General features: G+C 44.3%; 1 protein-coding gene across 5 annotated transcripts in view; it reads right to left on the reverse strand.

Moving 5' to 3' along the window:
• The window catches only part of FRMD4A (FERM domain containing 4A), a 231,545-nt gene that overhangs the window by 104,225 nt on the left and 106,654 nt on the right, over positions 1 to 20,666 (reverse strand). For all 5 annotated transcript variants that reach the window (XM_062581146.1, XM_062581137.1, XM_062581128.1 and 2 more), the window contains exon 3: positions 2,081 to 2,175. In XM_062581146.1, the coding sequence (XP_062437130.1) occupies positions 2,081 to 2,175 (95 nt within the window). The remainder of the gene's footprint in view (positions 1 to 2,080; positions 2,176 to 20,666) is intronic.

Genomic DNA, 20,666 nt, shown 5'->3' on the forward strand with positions numbered 1-20,666 from the left:
TTTTTTAGAAGATGAACTAGGTGAGTGGATGGCATCTCACTCACCCTATGATTCTTTGAAGTCCTGTTACACAATGCTCATCCATCCGAATCCCTGATTCTATCATTTACACCTGGCTTTCGCCAGTGCTTTGCATGCTGGCTCGACAACCTCTGTCAGCCTCTTGCACTACCTTCCATTGCTAACTGAGGTATTTGCTCACACCACTCTCTTTTAAACCTGAGGTGGTCCCTGGGGAGAATGAGAGACTCTGTCTCTCTCGTTGCTGACACCTCCTCATGAGCATCCCATGCACTCCTAGGGGAATCCTGGGCCCATTCAGCTCAGCTGGCAGCCAGGACCTGCTCCATCGCTGTATGGTTGCAGATCTCTTTCTGCCCATGAACCTGTCACATGTTTCCTCTTTTTAACCTGTGCTGTTGGGGCTGTCAGAAGAACATTTTCATCCCTTCGTCATCTTTAGCTTCACTGCTTCATTTCCCTGCACCCTTCAGCCAGCACCCTCTGAGTAACTCACCATGTCTGATAAGAAATAACACCCTGATGAACAGTCATTTTCTTTTGCTGCTTCAGTTACTTGCTGATACCTCTCGCTCTTCCTCATTTGAGGGCCAGTCTTATTTTGTGTTGGGTGAAAGATCTCCTACCCGTGCTGAACTGCTCATGTCAGCAAGATTGCACAGATCTGAGCTCTCCCTTGATTTAGGTCTCAGTTCTGCACGTGCCTGACTTTAAGTGTCCTCCTGCACCAGGAGCCGTGTCCTGAGATGGCCTCAGTCTGCCCAAGCAGACACTTGCCAGGAAAACTGGCTTCGAAGGGGTGATTGCTGCTGCGTTCAGTGGGGGCATGTATGTGCACATTAGGCAGCTGCCGCTGATTACCTGATCGCAAATCATTATACCAGTAGACAATTTACATTACTCTGCCACTTCAGCAAGAGAGCAGAGCTGGCCCGTGACAGTAGTACTGCTGACTCAGTTATATTGGGAAGACAACAGTGACTTGAAAATCTTGTTTGTCAGAAAAAAACAAATGTAGGGTCTTTTCCCAATTATTATTAGAGAAAAATCACAAACCGGGGTGGAATATAGTAGCTGCCGATATGAGACACACTCCATATGCTAAGGACAGTCTAACTACAGAAGGGAAACAGGTAGCCAGAACAGAAGTAACAGGCACTATACAGTAACACTGAAAGGTCACAGTCCAGGAGTAGTCATGGTAGTCAGACCCTTGATGCTTAGCCAATGTAAATTTTCTACTTGATTTCTGGCTTTTAAACAAGAGGAATTCAACTTTTCATGCTTTCCTTTACAAACACAAGTCATAGAAATGTCCGGTCTAGGTATGAAAGCTCAAATTTTGTAGTAATCATAGGACCTGGGGTTTGAGATGAACAATCAACATTGTCTGAGGTGACTGCGCTGTGATAGCCCCGTTCTTTGATTTAGCTCAGCCACAGGATTATTTGACTTCTAACGAAGGTCAAATCCTTTTTAAATGGAAATTTTATATTTAAAAGTCATTTGGTTCACATTAAATTTATACCCCTTCCTTTCCCAACTTTCTTCTTTCCTTTTTTTAAGAAACTCTAATCTAGGATCTAAAACATCAGAAATAGTAATTTTTTGAGTTTTTTTTCTTTCCTTGAATTAATTTAGCATTAGTTTTAGTTTTAAAGCTACTTGAGTGAATAAACACATTAAAACTTTAATTGTATAGTTCTGCCAATTTGGTAATAATATTGAAATAGCAATTGGATATTAAGTCCAAGAGAGCTTAAGTCAACTTTTTACCAATGCCAAATGACAAGAAATCTTTGAACGTGTGATAGGAAGGGATTGTTACTGTCTCTGTAAACCCCCCAACAGTGCTTAATTCACTACTAGAGACCTCCAGCACTCTGCAGAAGAGAAATTACAAGAAAGACTGATATGAGGCCCTGTCTCCCTGGACTTTGGTCTAAGACCTTAGAGTACTCAGGTCTTCTGTGCTGGTCCTTTTGCTTAGGCAGAAATTCCACTCAGTTTTCCTGTGATTTAACAGCTGCTTCTTAGGTCTTTCATTCATGGCACTTACGTTTCATCTGTGAATGCAATTCCAAAGTACTCTTTTTCCTTCAGGTTGAAATGAGATGCCACCAGGTCAAGCAACTCCTTTGCCAAAAGCTTTGGCTGGAAAACAAGAAAGAAAGTGATCAAAAAGGAGAACTTTGATATAACTGCACTATGTATCTGGAAGGAAATGCTATCTTTGGAGGTGCTCCATTGCCTTTTTTTAATGTTTCCCCTGGTATTCAAACTAAAATTTCAAGCAATGTTAGCTCCTTGAAATGAGCAATAATTTCCCTCCTAGGTAAATAATAAAAAAGAGGTGACTCCAGCCTCTTTGGTACTTAATTTCTCTGCAGAGAGATGACCTACCATCTGCCAGTGTTCAGATTTACTATGAGCGACTCACTCATGCCTCTCTAATAATCTAAGTTGTTAAAACTTTTTATCAGAAACCTTTACAAACACATCTCAGACACCCACTCTCTCTCACACACAGTGCAGATATATACTCGTAACACTAATACAAACATAGTGCCAAAAGATATGATGTGACAGGACCAAAAGAGAAGTAAATTACAAAACGGAATATTTTCCTGCTAAGTATTGCTTGTCATTTATGGATGAGCATTTGTCAAAAAATGAAGGTACTTGGAAGCAAAGAGAGGAAAGTAACACACATTTTCAAAATGCCCTTTCTAAGAACATAAAAGCTAAGCGAAAAGAAGCTGTTCATCACATACAGAGCACTACGGGGTACTACAATGGGCCAGTTTTGCATTCTGTGCAAAACCTTTGACTGTCTAACGCTACCTTATCTTTGTGTATTTCCACCAACTCTTGTCAAGCTTCTGTGTTTAGTGCTGTGCTGCTGAAATCTTGGTACTAGATCTCTTATCATAGAATCAGTGAGGTTGGAAGGGACCTCTGGAGATCATCTAGTCCAACCCCCCTGCTCAAGCAAGGTCACCTAGAGCATGGTAGGCAGGATTGCATCCGGGTGGGTTTTGAATAGCTCCAGAGAAGGAGACTCCACAACCTCTCTGGGCAACCTGTGCCAGGACTCCGTCGCTCTCACAGGGAAGAAATTCCTCCTCACATTCCGTCAGAACTTCTGTGATTCAATTTCTGCCCATTGCCTCTTGTCCTGTTGCATGGGACAACTGAAAAGAGTTTGTCCCCATCCCCTTGACACCCTCCCTTCAGGTACTTGTACACACTGATCAGATCCCCCCTCAGTTTTCTCTTCCCCAGGCTTAACAGGCCCAGCTCTCGCAGCTGTTCCTCATAGGGCAGATGCTCCAGCCTTCTGATCATCCTTGTAGCCTTATGCTAGTCTCTCTCCAGTAGCTCCATGTCTCTCTTGTAGTGGGGAGCCCAGAACTGGACACAGGACTCGAGATGAGGCCTCCCCAGGGCTGAGGAGAGGGGCAGGATCACCTCCCTCGACCTGCTGGCAACATTCTTCCCAATGCACCCTAGGAGACCATTGGCCTTCCTGGCCACAAGGGCACATTGCTGGCTCACAGTCAACTTGTCATCCACCAGTACTCCCAGGTCCTTCTCTGCAGAGCTGCTCTCCAGCGGGTCAGCCCCCAGCTTGTACTGGTGCCTAGGGTTATTTTTCCCTAGGTGCAGGACTCTGCACTTGCCCTTGTTGAACCTCATGAGGTTCCTCTCCACCCAGCTCTCCAGCCTGTCCAGGTCTCTCTGAATGGCAGCACAGCCCTCAGGTGTGTCAGCCACTCCTCCCACCTTGGTATCACCAGCAAACTTGCTGAGGAGGCACTCTGTCCCCTCATCCAGGTCATTGATGAAAAATGTGAACAGGATGGGACCCAGTACTGAGCCCTGTGGGACGCCACTAGCCACAGGCCTCCAACTAGACTCCACTGAGCCACTGATGACGACCCTCTGAGCTCTGCCTTTCACCCAGTTCTCAATCCACCTTACTGTCCACTTGTCTAAATCACACCTCCTGAGCTTATCTAGGAGGATGTTATGGGAGACAGTGTCAAAAGCCTTGCTGAAGTCAAGATATGCAATGTCCACTGCTCTTCCCTCATCTACCCAGCCAGTCCTTCCATCCCAGAAGGCTATCAGATTAATTAAGCAGAATTTCCCCTTGGTGAATCCATGCTGACTACCCCTGATCACCTTCTTTTCCTCCATATGCCTGGAGATGACATCCAGAGTGAGCTGTTCCATCCATCACCTTTGCAGGGGTGGAGGTGAGGCTGACTGGCCTATAGTTGCCTGAGTCCTCCTTCTTGCCCTTCTGAAGACTGGAGTGACATTGGCTTTCTTCCAGTCCTCAGGCACCTCTCCAGTTTTTTTTTTTTTTTTTTTTTTTTTTTTTTTTTTTTTTTTCCTTACTGTCCCTGGTAGGAAATTGGGGTAGAAGGGATCTGAGTAGATGTGACCTGTGATCCCACAGACCTGTAATAGTCCCAGATTCTAGAACTAGGAAGAGTCACAGTAGCTTTGATACAGCTGAGGCCAGAGATCCTAACAGCATTTTCAGATGACTGCTTATAAGGGCTTGATCTACAAATCTCTACTCCAGACTTCAGTGAAAATAAAACACTCAGCTGTCTTTACTGCCCCAGCAAGTCAGTCAAGCAGCTGAGTCATTTACCCTTGCCAGGAAACTGTTGTTGGGTGGAGATCAAATAACTCAATGATACTGTACAGAAAATGGGTGGCAGGATCCAGGGAACCCTGCTATCCTAATTGCCTGCCTATCTGTAAATACAGATACAACTCCCATGGGAAAAAAAATCTTAATCTGTATTAGACTCCCAAACAGATTCATAAATCTCTCAATCTCTATTTAAGACTGTCCCTAAACTGAAGACTGTCCTAGTACTTGACACTCCTGAGACAAATGGCAGCCTGAAATACTTCTCCGGTGCTCATGTTTTATACTGGCCTCCACCCTGCTCTGTCTCCCTGTTACAACCTGGTGGAGCACCGCAGTTTAAGAGAATGTCTGTACTCTGAATTTAAGAGAATGTCTATGTACCCAGAAAAATGGTGGCTTCTAGGTCAGCAAAGAAAGAAGCAATATCCATGCTTAAATGCAGTACTAGCACAAACCAGCTCCTGAGCAGGATGTAAGTTGCTGTGTAGGAGGAAGAATTGGCAGAAAACAAATTAGGTGGGACTTAACAAGCCTCATTTTAATTCCTAAATCAGACTTCTCTGGCACTGTGAGCTTGTGATGGAGTCTCTTTGACATGTCTACATTACCTGTTGCATTGCCTTTCAGAGATTCCTGAAATAGCTCCTGACTGGCAGTCAGAGCTGAGCAGACCAGGCACAGGGCCATGGCAATGCAGCTGAATGGTTTCAGGGATCCAAGCAAAGAGCACACCAGCTTCACCTGTCTGGGGATTCAGCAGATACTTCTGTCTTGGCATTATCCTGAGTGTGATAGACATTCCCAGCCTCTCTATTACCTGTTAAGATGAAACTTCCTTCACTGGGACATTTTAAGGACAAACTGTACTCTTGCTTATAAGGTACTCAAATACTGTGACAAAAAGGATGGATGTTAAGACTGCCAGATGCATTGAGCTACAGTAAGCTCTGCACATATATTTACTGGGGGTGTTAGATGAGTTTTCAGGTTAACAACAGACAAACTAAGACAAATTTGTTAAAGAAAGAGAGGAAGGGGGCGTTGTGCCTGTGCCAATGTGCAGGTTCAGAGCCTAAGCCTGCATTACTATAGATGGTCTTGCTTTTCCCATACCCCTCCCATGTCTCTCTGCTACCTTCTTTCCTGATCAGGAAACCAATCAGACTGAACTCTCTCTGCCCCAGAAAGGGATTTCCTTCCAGCCTAGTGCTAGAACAAGAGGAGGAATGGGGAGGCATGACCAGAAATGAGTGCAGGAGATGGAAGGCCTGACCTCAAGCAGCAATGTGGACTTTGACCAGCTAAATGCCCACTTGCCCCAGATAGCGCTGTTTTCAAATCCTAGTGCTCCGAACCCTAGGTGTCCTCAGAGACAGCAATGAAAGGCCAGGGTGGATTAAAGACCTACTATCCTTGCATAAGTATGGGGCAGGGACTCTGCTGCACATGATGAGAACATGATCGTTCCTTCCCCTGCACCCTGGGGATAAAGCACTCAGAAATTTATCACGTTGGCCTCCAGTGATGAAACATGTTCTGGGTTAGAGTCGCAGGAACAAATCTAATTCAGCTCTTTCACTGCTTCTCCTGAGGTCCTCACCACTCCTGCTCTGCAGTCAGGGACCAAAATCCCAAGTCCTTTTCCACTCCAGTCTCAGCACACAGAGCCTTGACTGATGCTCAGTGTTGCATCCAGATGACCATCGCAGAGACAGAAGGAGGTGGGGAGAAGTAAGGGAGAGAAAAAGGCTTTTTTGCTCTGACATGATTCTATAAACTGTGGGCACAATGGCACCATTGCCTCTGCAGCCAAGGCCATTGGTGAAGGCAATTGGTGGAACTGAATCTGGGCAGCCCCACAACAGCACATATTTCAGACACTGTGCTTTGTGGCTGGCACTGCCTGTCACCCACCGCTCTGTAGTGATCTGCAGTGACTCAGATATTTGATAAATGAGCAGTTGTGCTGCTGAGCAGGGAAGCCAGACATCAGCCAGCCTCACCATGTGTCCCAGCTGAGAGGGCATGGGTGGGGAAGAAACATATTAAAAACACAGGAGCATTTTCCCAGGCCTAGAAGCATCACTTGGAGGGGATAGGTTGGGATTTCATATACCACAAGAGAGCAGAAAAGAGCAGTAAATGTATGATGTGAAACAGGCTGCCCATACACACGGGGAAGTGATGGGTCCCTCAGCTTCAGTCAGTCAGCAGTGTCATAAGAGGTGCTGGAAAAGGGGTAAAAGTCCCTTCTCCTGATGTCCAGCCATGTCATGGAGCATTGACTATGGGGCTGCACAGCCTCCCTTGCCCCACACACTGCTGCATCTGGCCCCAGGGTGTCAAGTGAGGAGCAGGACCTGAAAGCACCAGCCTTTGGCCACCCTCACAGGCAAGATAGGTAAAGGCAAAAAGTGCTGTGTGTAAGCTGTCTTTTAAGTGCTGCAAGTAAATGCTACTCCTTAGCGCTGCTGAGTGAGACCTCACAGCTGAAAAAATCGTGGAGGTTGGTGAGCATGGTGTGGCAGATTTCCCTGTGGCTGCTCTGCTCCCAGCACAACTCCCCCTCCGCAGGTCTTGCCAGGGATGGAGACAGGGGAGCAATCTCCACAGCCCTTGCTTTGGGGCCTCATTCAAAGCCTGCTGCATCAGATAAGGGAGGATAATTCTTGTCTTGCAAGATAAGGAAAAAGAACAATAGATGCAAACCCAGCACTGGAGCAGTGCCAGCTTAGTTACTGGCCCAGTGTCCCTGAAGAGGCTTATAGCAGTGAACTTAAGCCCTGCTAGTCCCCTTGAAGATTACTTTCCACTCTCTTCTTAAGCTCTGCAAGGTTATTGTCTCTTTTCAGTGCTGTGGGATGAGCTCTGTTTCCTCTCTACGCAGATGGGCAATCTCAGTCTTTGGTGGGGGAAGGAGGGAAGTGCTTTCTGTAGGTAACAAAGACTTCTCAAGACAAACCTGCACAGCTGGCTGTAAAACCCTGGAAGGCACAAGCTGAGTTGCAGCCTGCCTTGCTGTCTCAGGAGAGACCCATGCGCTGAAAGTTAACGGTTTAATCGGCTTGTAGTTCGGGATGGGAATGGCTGAGCAATGACCTCCTTTCATGTGAGCCACACAGACAAAGAGCTCATTAGCGATGCCTGTGGCAAGTTGTTTTAATTCATTATTAATTTCTGGACTTCATTTTCCAGAGGGATATTCATTTTGCATTAATAAAACTTCCATCACAGACACACCAAAGAAGACGGCACTGGTCTCTGAGAGTAGGGAAGTACATAGAAAGTGGACCCAGGACCTTCTGCATCCCATGTATCAGGAAGGTCCACAGTCTAGCCAGTGAATCCGGCAATGTAAATCAAGAATAATGATGGCATTCAAAACAGAAATTGAATCATGTCCCCAGTGCTGCAGAACTGCAGAGCTGGACTTCAGTGATTGGTGACTTGCTTGGACAGCTGCTGACACACCTCTGCATCTGCTGGTCTTTATCTCCTTCCCACGAAAGCTGCTCCACAATCTGTGCACTTCACTGCCCTCAGACAGCTACTGATGGAGAAGCACTAGGGGCAAGAATGGTTCCCAGTATCCTCTGTATCTGCAGCCTGCTTCAGCAAAAGCAGTCTAGGGGAGCTTATCATTAGCTCTAGCTGCCTGACCTGAACTCGTGACAGGGTACGCAAGCAGAAATTTGTCGGCTGGCACAGTGCGGGCTGAGCATGCTTTGCTGGTGGGGGATAGATTATCAGAGCAACATAATTCTGCCAAAGTTTCACCTCCTTCTGTCTCACACTGTAAAGCTGTCTTTGCAAAAATACACATGAAGAACAAGGCACTATAACTATAACTAAACTGGTCTTTTTTACTAGAGAAATCATCATGGCTCTGACAGTGGTCCCAGCACTTGGGACCTGTGGCTCCCGGAAGAGAACAGCCTGCTTCTGGCAAGAGCTCTCCACTGTGAGGAGGATGGGCTGAGGGACTCACGCCTAGCATCTTGGAGCCTCTAGCAGAGACACTAGCCCTTCCCTAGCCACAAGTCCTGTCCCCAAGGCTTTTCTGCATGGTACAAGCCAAATGCTTTTACAGATCTGGATTCCTACCTGCAGTCCCCAGTTCCTACTCCAGCCATGAAGGCAGGGCAGAACTTTGCAACCGGGGCTCCCTGGGCTTGCAAATACAAGGACAGCTTCCTCTCCACATGGTCCAAAAAGCAAAACTTCATATCACAACTCTGTGACAATGGCCGCGCTAATCATAGATCCACCTGACTAGCACAATAACATCATCCAAGGGAATCTCCTGGTGACATGTAAGACTGGGATCAGCCTCCTAACATTAGCTAACATAGGCCTGATACTGCTGTGTTATGGACACACATTGGCCACAGGAGGAACGATGAGGAAGAGGACTTCTGGGGAGAAGAATCCTCTCATAGCCTGTGGGAAGACATAGGAGAATCTGGTGGAAAACCTGTATTATCCTAAAACAGGCCAAAAGAATCAAGTCCTACAAATAGCTATTTTTCTTTAGAAGGGCTTGGTGATGACTCAGTTGAGGAGTGACGCTGTAAATACTTAGAATGACTCTAGTTGAATCCTGCCCGGAGAGAGAAGTGCTGCTGTCCAAGGAGGCTCTTCTCAGGTGCTACAAACCAAGTAGCCTAAGCTCTCCCATGGGTGCGATCAGCAGATCACTCTGTCAGATGTGTAAAAATACAGCAGAAAGCAGGCATTCCAGTATTAAATATTCAATATAATTAAAAGACAATGTTAGTGGGATGTGAGCAGCCTGAGGAACTCCAGAGTCATGTCTTTCCCCAGTGGAAAGAAGGGCTGCCCACTTTTGGCAGAGAAACATGTTTCTCAATGACAGCTTCCCATTACATTTAGAAATGAGTGAGTTATAGAGAGAGATTATCTATCCACAGTCCAGCAGCGCTATGAATAAAAAACAGATGACATGGTATTAGCAGCTGCTGGTACGCCCCTAGAAACGCAGGCGCAGACAAAGTATATTTTGTTGTTTTATTAACTGTCAGACAAGCCTATCTGTTCTCCCTCCCCTGTTTCATAGCTTTTGCCTAATTCTCTGTGGCAGAAGGTTTCTGGGAAATGCATAGTTTCAACATATGGACAGATGTCTGCTGCCCAAATCCATCTAATACAGAGACACACTGAACTGTGGGAACCAGGTAACTAGATCACACTTAGTAATGCTTCGTTTCATTAGATTAAAGGGCCCATTACCATCTACTGTATTCTTCCTTGAAGAACTTGCAGCTAGATACATAAAGGGCCGAAGATGCCGCTATGCCAATTGCTGCAGTACTAAATACTGTTTACTATACCTAAAAATCAGGCATTCAGCCCTGGAAGAAGGGAGCAATGCTGAGATAAATGTCTAAACTCCTCATGACATTAACAGTGGCATCCGCAAAGTCTAAGGTGGTGAGGTAGACATGTATATGCCAAATACAGTTTGTCCAAAATCCTGGACTAAGTGACTAGTAGCCCTGAGACAGCTGCCTGTGCAAGCCCGAGAATCGCAGTAATTTTTGCTTGAGCTGGGTAGCTAATGTACCAACCATGGCCAGGCATGGGTTCCAGGGCTGTCTCAAATCATCTGTATTTAACTACAAGCACATGCTGATGTTGGCATCAACACTCTTCCAGCCAAAGCCCAGGAGAAAGCATGGGCCAGAGACTAGTCTCAAAAGCAGCACAGACTAGGTCACCTGGTTTGAGGAAGAAAGAGAGTTTACCCCTGATGATAAACACAAGCTGGGCTGTGCCATGTGGCTGCAAGTCCAGACAGCAAGCCCCAGCCTATTTTATTTATGAGCACAGACATAGCAGATGTTGTCCAATGTGATCCCGAGCAGGTTGGGTTGGTGCAGGACAGATTGCAAAATGTGACTAGTCCAAGCCAGCCTCTTGTGTCTTGTTGACTCAGTCCAGTTTTGCTAACATTCAAGGGCTGTTTTGCTGTTTGCGAAACATCTCTTCAGCTACTTGGGTTGAAACATAAGAAATATAGGCTCTGAAATGTGCTGGGTAGCCATCATCTGGAGAGATGAAGTGGAAAAAGGACCAATTTGCATGAATACAGAACGAGTCTTCCCTCAGCCATACCCAGAGCCATACCACGAGACTCCCATGTGGTAGGGTGCGACGCTCCGCAGTCAGCTTACAGCCGCTCTCAGCCATCTCAAACCTTGGGCAGTGCAATCAGAAGGAAGTAAATGTGCAAAATGGTGATTCGCACACAGTTCTCCCCCCTCCACCAACTACTGTAATTTGCTAATAAAGTGGAGCTGCTCCTCTTTGCTGTAAATTCCAGGCGCCCTCCCTGAATTCAATCGCCTATGAAAACCGGCCCCAAAACTATGCTCCAATACCATGGTGATAAGTACAGATGTCCTCATAGACAGTGCAGGAAGCAGCGCACGGACCCTTTGTGTTCCCACTCTGTTTCTAAAAGGGGTTCGTTAGTGGCCAGCAGCCTTATCTACTAAAGGCCAGCAGCACGCATATACCCATATGCATTAGGCAGTACATATTACCCCATGATAGTCACGGACCGTAACTCCCTCCCACCCCTGCTTCCTTGTGCATGAAATGCTGAAATCTCTCATCCAGGGGCCATTTAACTGTCACTCACTCACAATTCTTTTCTTGTCAAATTGACTGTGCCAACAGCTTAGTCACCCAGTTCTTTAAGCCATTTTATGCACTTCAAAGAAAAGAAAAAATCCAAAGTCGCTCAATAGTAATATTATGTAAATACTAAGTAACATTTTTTTTCAGTTACTGTCTCATCTGAATACAGTGTAATAACATTGTACAAATCCACTCAGACTGAAGACTTGGGGCCTTAGGGGTTTTCGGCTTTGAAATTCCCCTTATGGGATAGATCTACCATTCTTTAATTCTGCATTAGTGTGTCAATATACAGGGCGTACGTAATCAAAACAGGCTGAGATGTATTTATGTGAAAATCACTCATCAAAATGCAAGATGCCTGTAGAGGGAATGCCTTGTATTTTAACAGGAAACAACCGAACTCTGTCCACGTTAGGGAAAGATGATGGAAGCGCTGCTCACACTGGCACGAGCAGCACCTCTTTCACAGAGTCAGTGGTTGGCTCCAAAATGTATTTTCCTCATTTACACAGAAGAAAGAGACAACCTGCCTCCAGTAACCTCCTTGGGAACATGGAGGGTGGTGGCCGAGTGTCACTAATGCTTTTCTTGAGAAGTCAACACCTGCAAGATGTGGGCATTAAGATTTACTAGGGTCAGAGAGACAAAGACAAAATCCTCAAGTTTTTTTGAAAAAGTATGTTTGGGAAAAGGATTAGAAATACCCTACTGACAAGACTCCTTAAAAATATTCACAGTTAGCTGCATTTCTAGGTTCATCTAATATCTGGCATTCAATATCTTAAGTCAAAATCCATTACTGATACTCACTAATTTCCCTACTTATTAGCAATGTGAATCTGCTTAAATATTTTTGTACTCAGAGAAAGCAAAGCAGAGAGCATGAGTTGGCCAAGTCTGGGGGGCAAATTCATATTGAAGTCAAAATGTGATTCCAGATGTGGATTTACCAGCCTGTGGAGAAGGGAAAGCAGTGGGTAGGAGGAAAAGTACACTTTGGGTGTCTGTAGCATCCCTCCTCCCCTTGTTGCCTGACACAGTGGCAGCTGCATGTGCCCCTATTCAGACTGGGTCGGCATCAATGCCCAGTGACCCCATTCCTGATCGTCGTCCACTGGATCTTCCTGTGGCTCCAAGAGTGTTTCCAAGTAACTGCATCCAAAGAGACTGGCTAGCCAGCTGCCGCTGTTGCTGAGACAGAATAACTGCCCATCTTCACTGCTCCAGAGCTCAGGTCTTCTCTCATGCATGACAAAACCCTCAGTGCTTTTCTCTCTCCTCCCTTAGACCTCTGCCTGCTCCATCTACTCCCTGTCTCTCCAGGAACTTGCAGCTTCAAATCCAAATCCACACGAAGCAGCTAAAGTCTCCCAATACAGCCAAAAGAGCAGGCTGATGGACTGAAGACAGAAAAAGGGTGAGCTGCATTTGTAGCTGGCACTTGCTTCTTGTGTGTTTTTTATCCATACAGCTGAAGCACAGCAGGAGCAGCATGCCGTAAGGGTCACCCTATTTCTGTCTTGGATCCCCAGAAATAAATATCTTTACAGTCTGGATGTGCTGGCTATGTGCACATCACCTTCTCAGAGCATCTGTGCCAGGTCCACTGTATCTCAGTACACTCACATATGCCAGAGGGCTGATCAGAGCATACCCAGGCAGCCCTCTGCATGAGCTTTCCAGAGGCCTGAGAATCAAATGCAAGTAGCCAAAATCTTTACAAGTACCCCAAACTGGTATTTTGGGGGCAGTAAAAGGGGTTGTACAAGGTAGGCTCGTAGGTAGGGTAACCTCAATCATATGTATGCCTCACAACTCATACTCTGTCTACAGGTTTGTATTGCACATAGGGACAAATTCCCTTTCACCTGAATATCAGAGAGAATATATTTTGTGTGGTGGCTTTGCTGCTCACACCTTCTCATTTCCATCTCTGATTCTTAGTTCATCTCACTCACAGAGATCTAATTGTGTCACTCATTTTTTTCCTGCTTCATGGCCCTTTCTCCTTTAGCTGCACCTTCAGGGAGCCAAAGGGCTCAGTAACAGTGCATCACCCTTGAGTCCTTTGAATAGTGTCCAAAAGCATGAACTGAGAGAGATCTGAGCAACCACAGATGCAAGCCCGGTTTGCAAGGGCAAACAATCAGTATTTTATATGGGATTCAATAAGGAAAGTGTAGAATTCCTTATGCTGACTGATGTAAAAATTGCTTTTGTAGCACTGCCAAGGTCACTTCCAGCTCAGCTAATCAACCAAGGAAACATCATTGAAGCAAGCTGAAAAGTTGCCCCAAGTCAATTTGCACATGCAACTTTTATTATTCTTCATTTCAACTTTCTAGATTTGTCTTTGGATAATTGGAGGAAGTGGATCCTTCCTGTATTAATTGTTTTTGGGATTCTCCCAAAACCTAAATGACATCAAATTTGTGTTGTCCTTCACAAGACAATTCTGAAAACAAGCCTGTCTTACTGTTTAGTTTGCTATGTATTTGCACTAACAAACACTAGGTTCTCAGGGAAACTGCTCTGGGGTCTGTGGAACATTTTACAGTAACGCGAGGAGCTGCAGTCTGTGGATTAGTATGGTTCTGATGAAGATTCAGTCCAAATTTGACAGTTTTTGGCTGAGATTTCATTGGAACTTTCAGGGAATTCAGAGCAAACTTATGAGGCACAAGCTTACAAATAAAGCTATCTACTTGCGTGAACCAAAACAGTCAACTTTCAACTTAAGTTTTCACAGAGTAGAAAAAACCCCACCAGGCTGTGAAGGCTAGATTCACTAGCCCTTCAAAGCTCCATTCTCAAGGTCTCAAGCCCATTAACGCTCGACGTAACTCAATAGCTTACCATCTCCCTCTGTACACACTTATGGGACTTCCAGCTGTAAATGAGAAAAGTATGGACAAGAGACAAGCAGAGCAGGTATCCACAGGCAGAAGGACTTTGCTCAGGTTGAAGACTACCTATTTCACATAAGCAAAAGACAGAAGCTTCTCTGCTTCAAGACAAAAAAATACCGTATTCAAAGACACAGCAGCTTAAACTGAATTTTAATGCAAAGGCATCCAATTGGTGAAAGACATCTCTACAACAGAAATATTAACATAGACGTTGTGATTGAATTTTGGATTTTATTGCCATTAATATTATTTGTAATCAATTTAAGCAAGCAAAGACATTGGTGAGAATAACCATATCTCATGCTTTTTGCACAGAACTGGAATTTATGGAGAATTTTTCACCTTCCATTGCTCATGACATACATGAGCAGCGATGGATATAGAGACCAGATTAGATGGAGCTCTCCAACTGGAGATTAACGCTAAATTAATACAAATTGAAGCAGCTCAAGATGCAAATTGCACATACTGCAGAGTTAAGAGGGTTTGTGTACAGGGCTTCAAGCCGTTGTCTAAATAAAAAGAAAAAGGTACAGAAATGGCATTCTTTACAGCATGAGGGGCTGAAAGTTACACAGCCTAGTTCCAGCATGACAAATTTATGCAGCTGATTTGTAATGTAAATGATTGCCTAAAGTATTTTGGGGCTGCATGTTTACTTGCCTTTCAATTTCTGGAGATCTGTATAATTTTGCAAAAGACTCGTCAATTGTTGCAAGAAAATAATTTGTGTTTTAAACTGTCCAGCTGTATCACATGTGGCAAACCAAACTTTGAACATGAAGGGAGCTTCAGAGCCAACTTTAAGTGGCAGGAATCCATTTCACACTCAGCCACCAACAGGGTTTGATAAGAGCTCAGTTAGTGTGAATAACCAGCTGTCTTCTATATATATTTTGCTTTGGTAGCATCTGTTGAAGTTTTGTATCACTGAGGGGTTGTTGGTTTTTTTTTAAGCGTTAAAGCTACCTTGACAAGGTCAACAACAATTTTCACAGAGGTCAGCATTTTTTTTTGAAATATTTGATCATAATTCTATCAAACATTAAAGAAAGAGTTTGGTGAGGGCAAATAATGAAATTGGACAGCTCACACAATCCATTTATCTTTCAACTGTAAACCTCTGAAGTGCTCTAGTTCATCCAGTTTCAAATCAACTGTAGAAATGTCGATCTCCCTTCATCCAGCCTAAAGAAATTGGTGTTTGGAAACGCTGTTGATCTCTTAGATGATGATGTGGAAAAGAAAAAATCATTTCCGAGACAGACTAGCTTGTCTACATTCTTATGTTCTATTTACTTTTAAAAAATCTCTTCTGGGATGTTTATTTCTATATTGAGGCAAGATCACTTTTTCATTGCTCAGTGTAGTTAAGAAAGCAAGTAAATGCTCATTTTCATAGTGCATTTCCTAAACACATTAGAATCGTTTATTAAAAAGAATGCAGCAAACCTACAAAACCAGCTTATGAATGGTGATAGACTTGTTCAGATGTTAGTAAATCTATTGGCAATAAAAATAAATAAAATCAATAATAGCACTAGGTTTAATGTGCAGAATTAGATCTTTCTGCGCATAGGAACGTGCAGGAACGTAGGATCTTTATATCCTACACAGCATTTGTGAGTGCAGAGAGACTAATTAAACTTAGTGAGAGCTATGTCCTGATGTGCTGAGACTGGGGAAGAGGAAATCCTTCTGAAGTGTAATGGATGCAGAGGTTTTTGTGCCTTCATCTTCTTTAGCCTTTCTTATACCTATAAATGTAATCATAAGAGCAAACTGGACTGTTACACGCTGTATGCATATGGCAGTATTACTCAATCCCTCTCTTAAGGAACTTGCAATTGAAGCATATTGGTCTTTCTGGATGCTCCCATCAGTTTAATTATCTTTTATATACCATAACATTCTGAACCTTCTGACTTAACACACTCAAATGTAAAACACACTATGAAAATACTACACATATGGACAGTTTTTCCCCTGGGAAGATCAAGAGAGAGATGCTGAACTTTACTTCCAGATGCTGGTTGCATTGCTTAATGCCTGATGCCAAAGCTCAGATACTATGGGGAGCCATGTGGTCAGACACCGCAAAAAATGGAATACAAACTGCTTTAATCTTGAAGCAGAATAAAGGCCTAGCTCTCAAGGGGAAGTAAATCAGTGCTACTCCACTAACATTCCCACCTACAGTCTGGCTGCAAATTTCCTTTGCATAAGCGAAGCTCTGAGTTCACCAAAGTGATGGTTAGGTCCTGCCAGTGGCAGTCATGGGCTATATGGGAGGGTATAATACACCTTTACTGCAAGGCAGGGGGACCCCTCAACTCCTTGTCACTTCCCAAAGGAGTCTTTGCCTCTTGAGCCAGCATAAGATGCTGAATATAAGCAAAGATCAGGCTTGTATCAAAACCAAGGGTATTTCACAAGGAATAGAGAAAGGCGCCAACTTCTCATTTAAAAAAAGGATAGAAAAGTCCCTTCCTTTCAGGTACGCATGTTAAGCACTACCTGCTGTTCTCCCTAATGAGTCCATATGTTAAGAGTCTATATATGGAACCAACCAACTGACTGTGTGTCCCTGAGAAGCAGAGGTTTCCGTGTCCAGCTGTGCTTCAGGACACAACGAGGAATCTGCCTGAGTCATCAGTGCCAGTCACCTCCATCAGTCATGCTGGCCAACCCATCTAGCAATCATGTGAGTTGACAGAAAAGGGATGGAGATGGGGCATTTCATGAAGTGCAACGGAGGAACCCTGGGCACAGGCAAGTCCTGCATCTACCTCTAGATGATCTGAATTTTCTGTGGATTTATAGAACTAAAATGGTCCCCTAACACTAGAGGAAAGATGTAATTAGTGCTCTTTTTAGGCATCTTTAAATATTTAGCAAATGATGTGCAGATTTGTGTTGGAATTGTTATTAAGCCATGCTGGGGTCTGATTGAACTCATAAATTTCACTTCTGAGAAACTGGGTACAGGAGAGCATTTACTTTGATATATCTAGACCAGACAGGAGAATGGATGGCATCTGTAGGAAATGAGAAAACATTTGAGGATTTCTCCCCTTTCAGTTTGCACACATGTCATCATATCCAGTGTAGACAACTCTGGGCCTAGATATTACCACTCATCTCAAAGCTTCTCTGTCAAAAATCCATGTGCATCCATTCTGTATCTTGTGCAAGGAAATACTTCCTTGAAGAAAACCTGCAAATTAGTACACTGACCTTATTCAGTCCTTCCTTACCAGTTCTTATCGCCCTTCTCCTCCTGCGATACCTGCTAAACTAACTCAGGGAATGCTAGAACTCAGTGTGGCTGAAACACGTGGATCGCCTTCACGCACAGCTCAGGACTGGCTACTGTCCGAATGGGTCCAACCACTTCCCCTTTCAAATGGCTCTATTACTAAAGCACAATCTGCTGGTGGATAAGAGGGGGACAAATTTCTCCTCTGATATGGGGATTCATTTCCTGACTGTAGTCTCATCATTGTCACACAATGACCCCCATAAATAAAGGAGGAGACAAAGGAGCATACTGATAACTGGCCACAGCTCATAAGGAAAAAAAAAAGCAAAATAATACTTGCTCACCCTAGGAATTAATGGGGGATAAGAAAAGCTTATTTCCCCTGATATTTGTAAAAAGAAGTGCTGATGATAAAAGAGGTTCATTAAAAAGGAGGAGGATTAAATGAATGACGTTTCTAGACCACATGAGATAGTGAATTTCTTTTATTATTAAAAAAAATCTATTTTCTGCACAGAAAAAATAAAGAAGACATAAGATAAACAGATTAGGAGAGAACTCAGGCAGGGCAAAAACTGTTAGCGATAAACAGCTGCTGAAGAAATAATTGGAAATGTAAACGCATACAAATGTGGATGATGACCCGTGTACTTGGGTGATAGTAGAATTAGCCAATAAATGTAATGGACCATGGAAGGAGAAGCTTGGAGACTTTATGGAGAACTGAAGAAGATTTTTCCAAGGAGGAGAGGGGGAAAAGCAAACAAAGGCAGGCTGATTTGTGAGTAGGAATGATTGTAGGCTCATGGCCGGCATAAAGTCGGCATGGTAAATGACATGAGAAGAAGGAAGGGGAAAATGAGCGTACAGCATCAGCTGAGGAAAACGATCTAGGGAGGGATGCTCATGCCAGCTCCACTGCTTCCCACACTTGAGGGCAGGAGTGCCTCCAAGCCTGGAGTAAGGAGCAAAGCCCAGAAATGGTTATACCACTTTATGTCCCATGAGCACTTGTTTTAGGTAGGGGGAATCCTTGGCCTCACTTTCTGTCCTTTTCACAGAATGGAGTTTGAGGATAGGGTTTGTAACTGGTCTTAATATTCTTACTCCCATTTTGGGAATGAGATGGACTTCCAAAGGTGGTCAGCTTTCTGAAGCGTTATGGGTATCTGCCCAGGTTTCATGTCCTAGTGATGTGATTTGGGGCATTTTCTGTTCACAAACACTGCAGAGGAGCCACGAACAGATCAAGTGGGCCATGCAATGGCTTGGCACAAGGACCTGCAAGCCACGAGCTGAGGCAGCTGGAGTTAGGGGGTTTAACAGATGCTGCCATCATGAGCAGTCAGCTTGAATCCAAAGAAAATTCAATTCAATCAGCTCATTTATTTCTCTGCTTGAGAAATAGGTCTGGGGAACTTGAGTAACAGTGTGGGGGCATGTGGGCAGGGAAAAGGATTTAGATGTCTGAGTCGTTGGTTTGCCGATGCTCCCATAGTGTTTTACTTTATGGTGTTTTCAAGAGAATCCAGACAATGGGGTAGACCTTATAATACAGTCCCAACTTGGAATTCTTCAAGATCATTACATGGATGAAAATTAAATCTGTGTTCATGAGTACAGGCCCTCAAAATTTGTCCTCTCAAATATCTAAAAGCTTTCCCAGCACTGTGAAATATATAACTACCAGGAATGGGAGGATGGCTTGGTGAACACTGACCCAAACCTTACAAAGAAGAAGACTTCAGCCAATACTGTCTCCATGTGAAAGGACTTGCCCTACAGTGCCTCTTGCCCTGAACACACCTTTGTGAGTTGCTGAGCTCAGCAACTGAGGTCCTCTGCCACTGCTGGGGTTAAGACCCCCCTTCTGTCATGGGTAAAAGAGCAGCTGCCTGCCCTTGAGGGAAGCTGGAGTCCTTCCCCTTCCCTGGGGAAGAGTCAAACCTTCCTGTCAACATCCAGAAGACCTCTTTCTGCAGCTCATCCAGACACATCCTTGCTGTGTGTGAAAGCAAGTGAGATCCAAGTGAGATCGAAGGCTAAGTAACTGTATTCCTGTTCTTGCTGTCATTAAACCCAACAGGAAAAAAATGGGAAGAGCGGATCCTAAAAAAGCAGTGCAGAGAAATGAGAGAGAGGCTCTTTCCTGCTGTTTCTTTGAGTGACATGGCCAAAGTCTGATCAGCTGGGCCAGCCTGGAGATCAGAGCCTTGTCATGCTGCTAACAGATGATGCTGTTGGAAGCGCAAAGACTTTCAGAAAATGACCGTGAGGATCCTGATGGCTCTCTGGGAGCTGAAAGCATCTCTCCTCACCAGCCAGCCATAATCCTGCCTGAATGACAGGTGTGACAGTTGTTAAGTCCTATCACCTGGCTGCAGCCCCAACACAAAATTTGCTCCTGAAAGTACCTACTGCAAGGACTGCAGTTTTAGAAAGAGCTGCACGTTGTATGTGAATTAAGAACTCCATTATTTAAGTGGTGGGAACTACATTTCTGTTATTTTCCTTTCCAAATAACTTAAGCAGTGGTAGATTAAGTGAAAGCCTTAGAAACCAGGTAGCTGTCATCTCAATTTATATCCACAGTCTCTTCCGAAATCAGTATTAATTAGGATCAACTCAGCCATTTAGCAACTCTGATCTTACATCACGAGAAGAAAAAATGGTTAACCCCTGTCCCCTTCCCTGAAGTGCATAGGTAACACATCAGAAGCAAAAGATGCTGAGTCCTGTGACTTCAGCTGCAGAGTGGGAATAACCTATGCCATTAAATCATGCCATGATATGCACTGGTTTTTCATCTAGAGCCTAGGCTCATGAGAGGTTTGCAACTGATTTCAGTGGGAAAATCTTTGTGGAGGGATAGTAGAAATAAAGATTTAAGGCCTAAAGCAACATCCCTATGTATAAACAGAACTTCTAGGTGAGCTTCTTGGTCATGCTGAATGTCTCAATGGCTACACTTGACCTAGATTATTATTAAGGGCTAAAGGAAAGGCCATATATCTTCGGAAAGACATTCTCCATTGCACTTGCCATAGGGATCTGGAAAACATTTTCCTGCCTGTCTACAGTGATGTTCTCTCAAGAAGCTCAGAAGATGTAGCTGCAGTTTGTCCCAGAAAGA

The sequence above is a fragment of the Rhea pennata genome, chromosome 1 (assembly GCF_028389875.1).
Source record: "Rhea pennata isolate bPtePen1 chromosome 1, bPtePen1.pri, whole genome shotgun sequence".
NCBI lineage: Eukaryota > Metazoa > Chordata > Aves > Rheiformes > Rheidae > Rhea > Rhea pennata.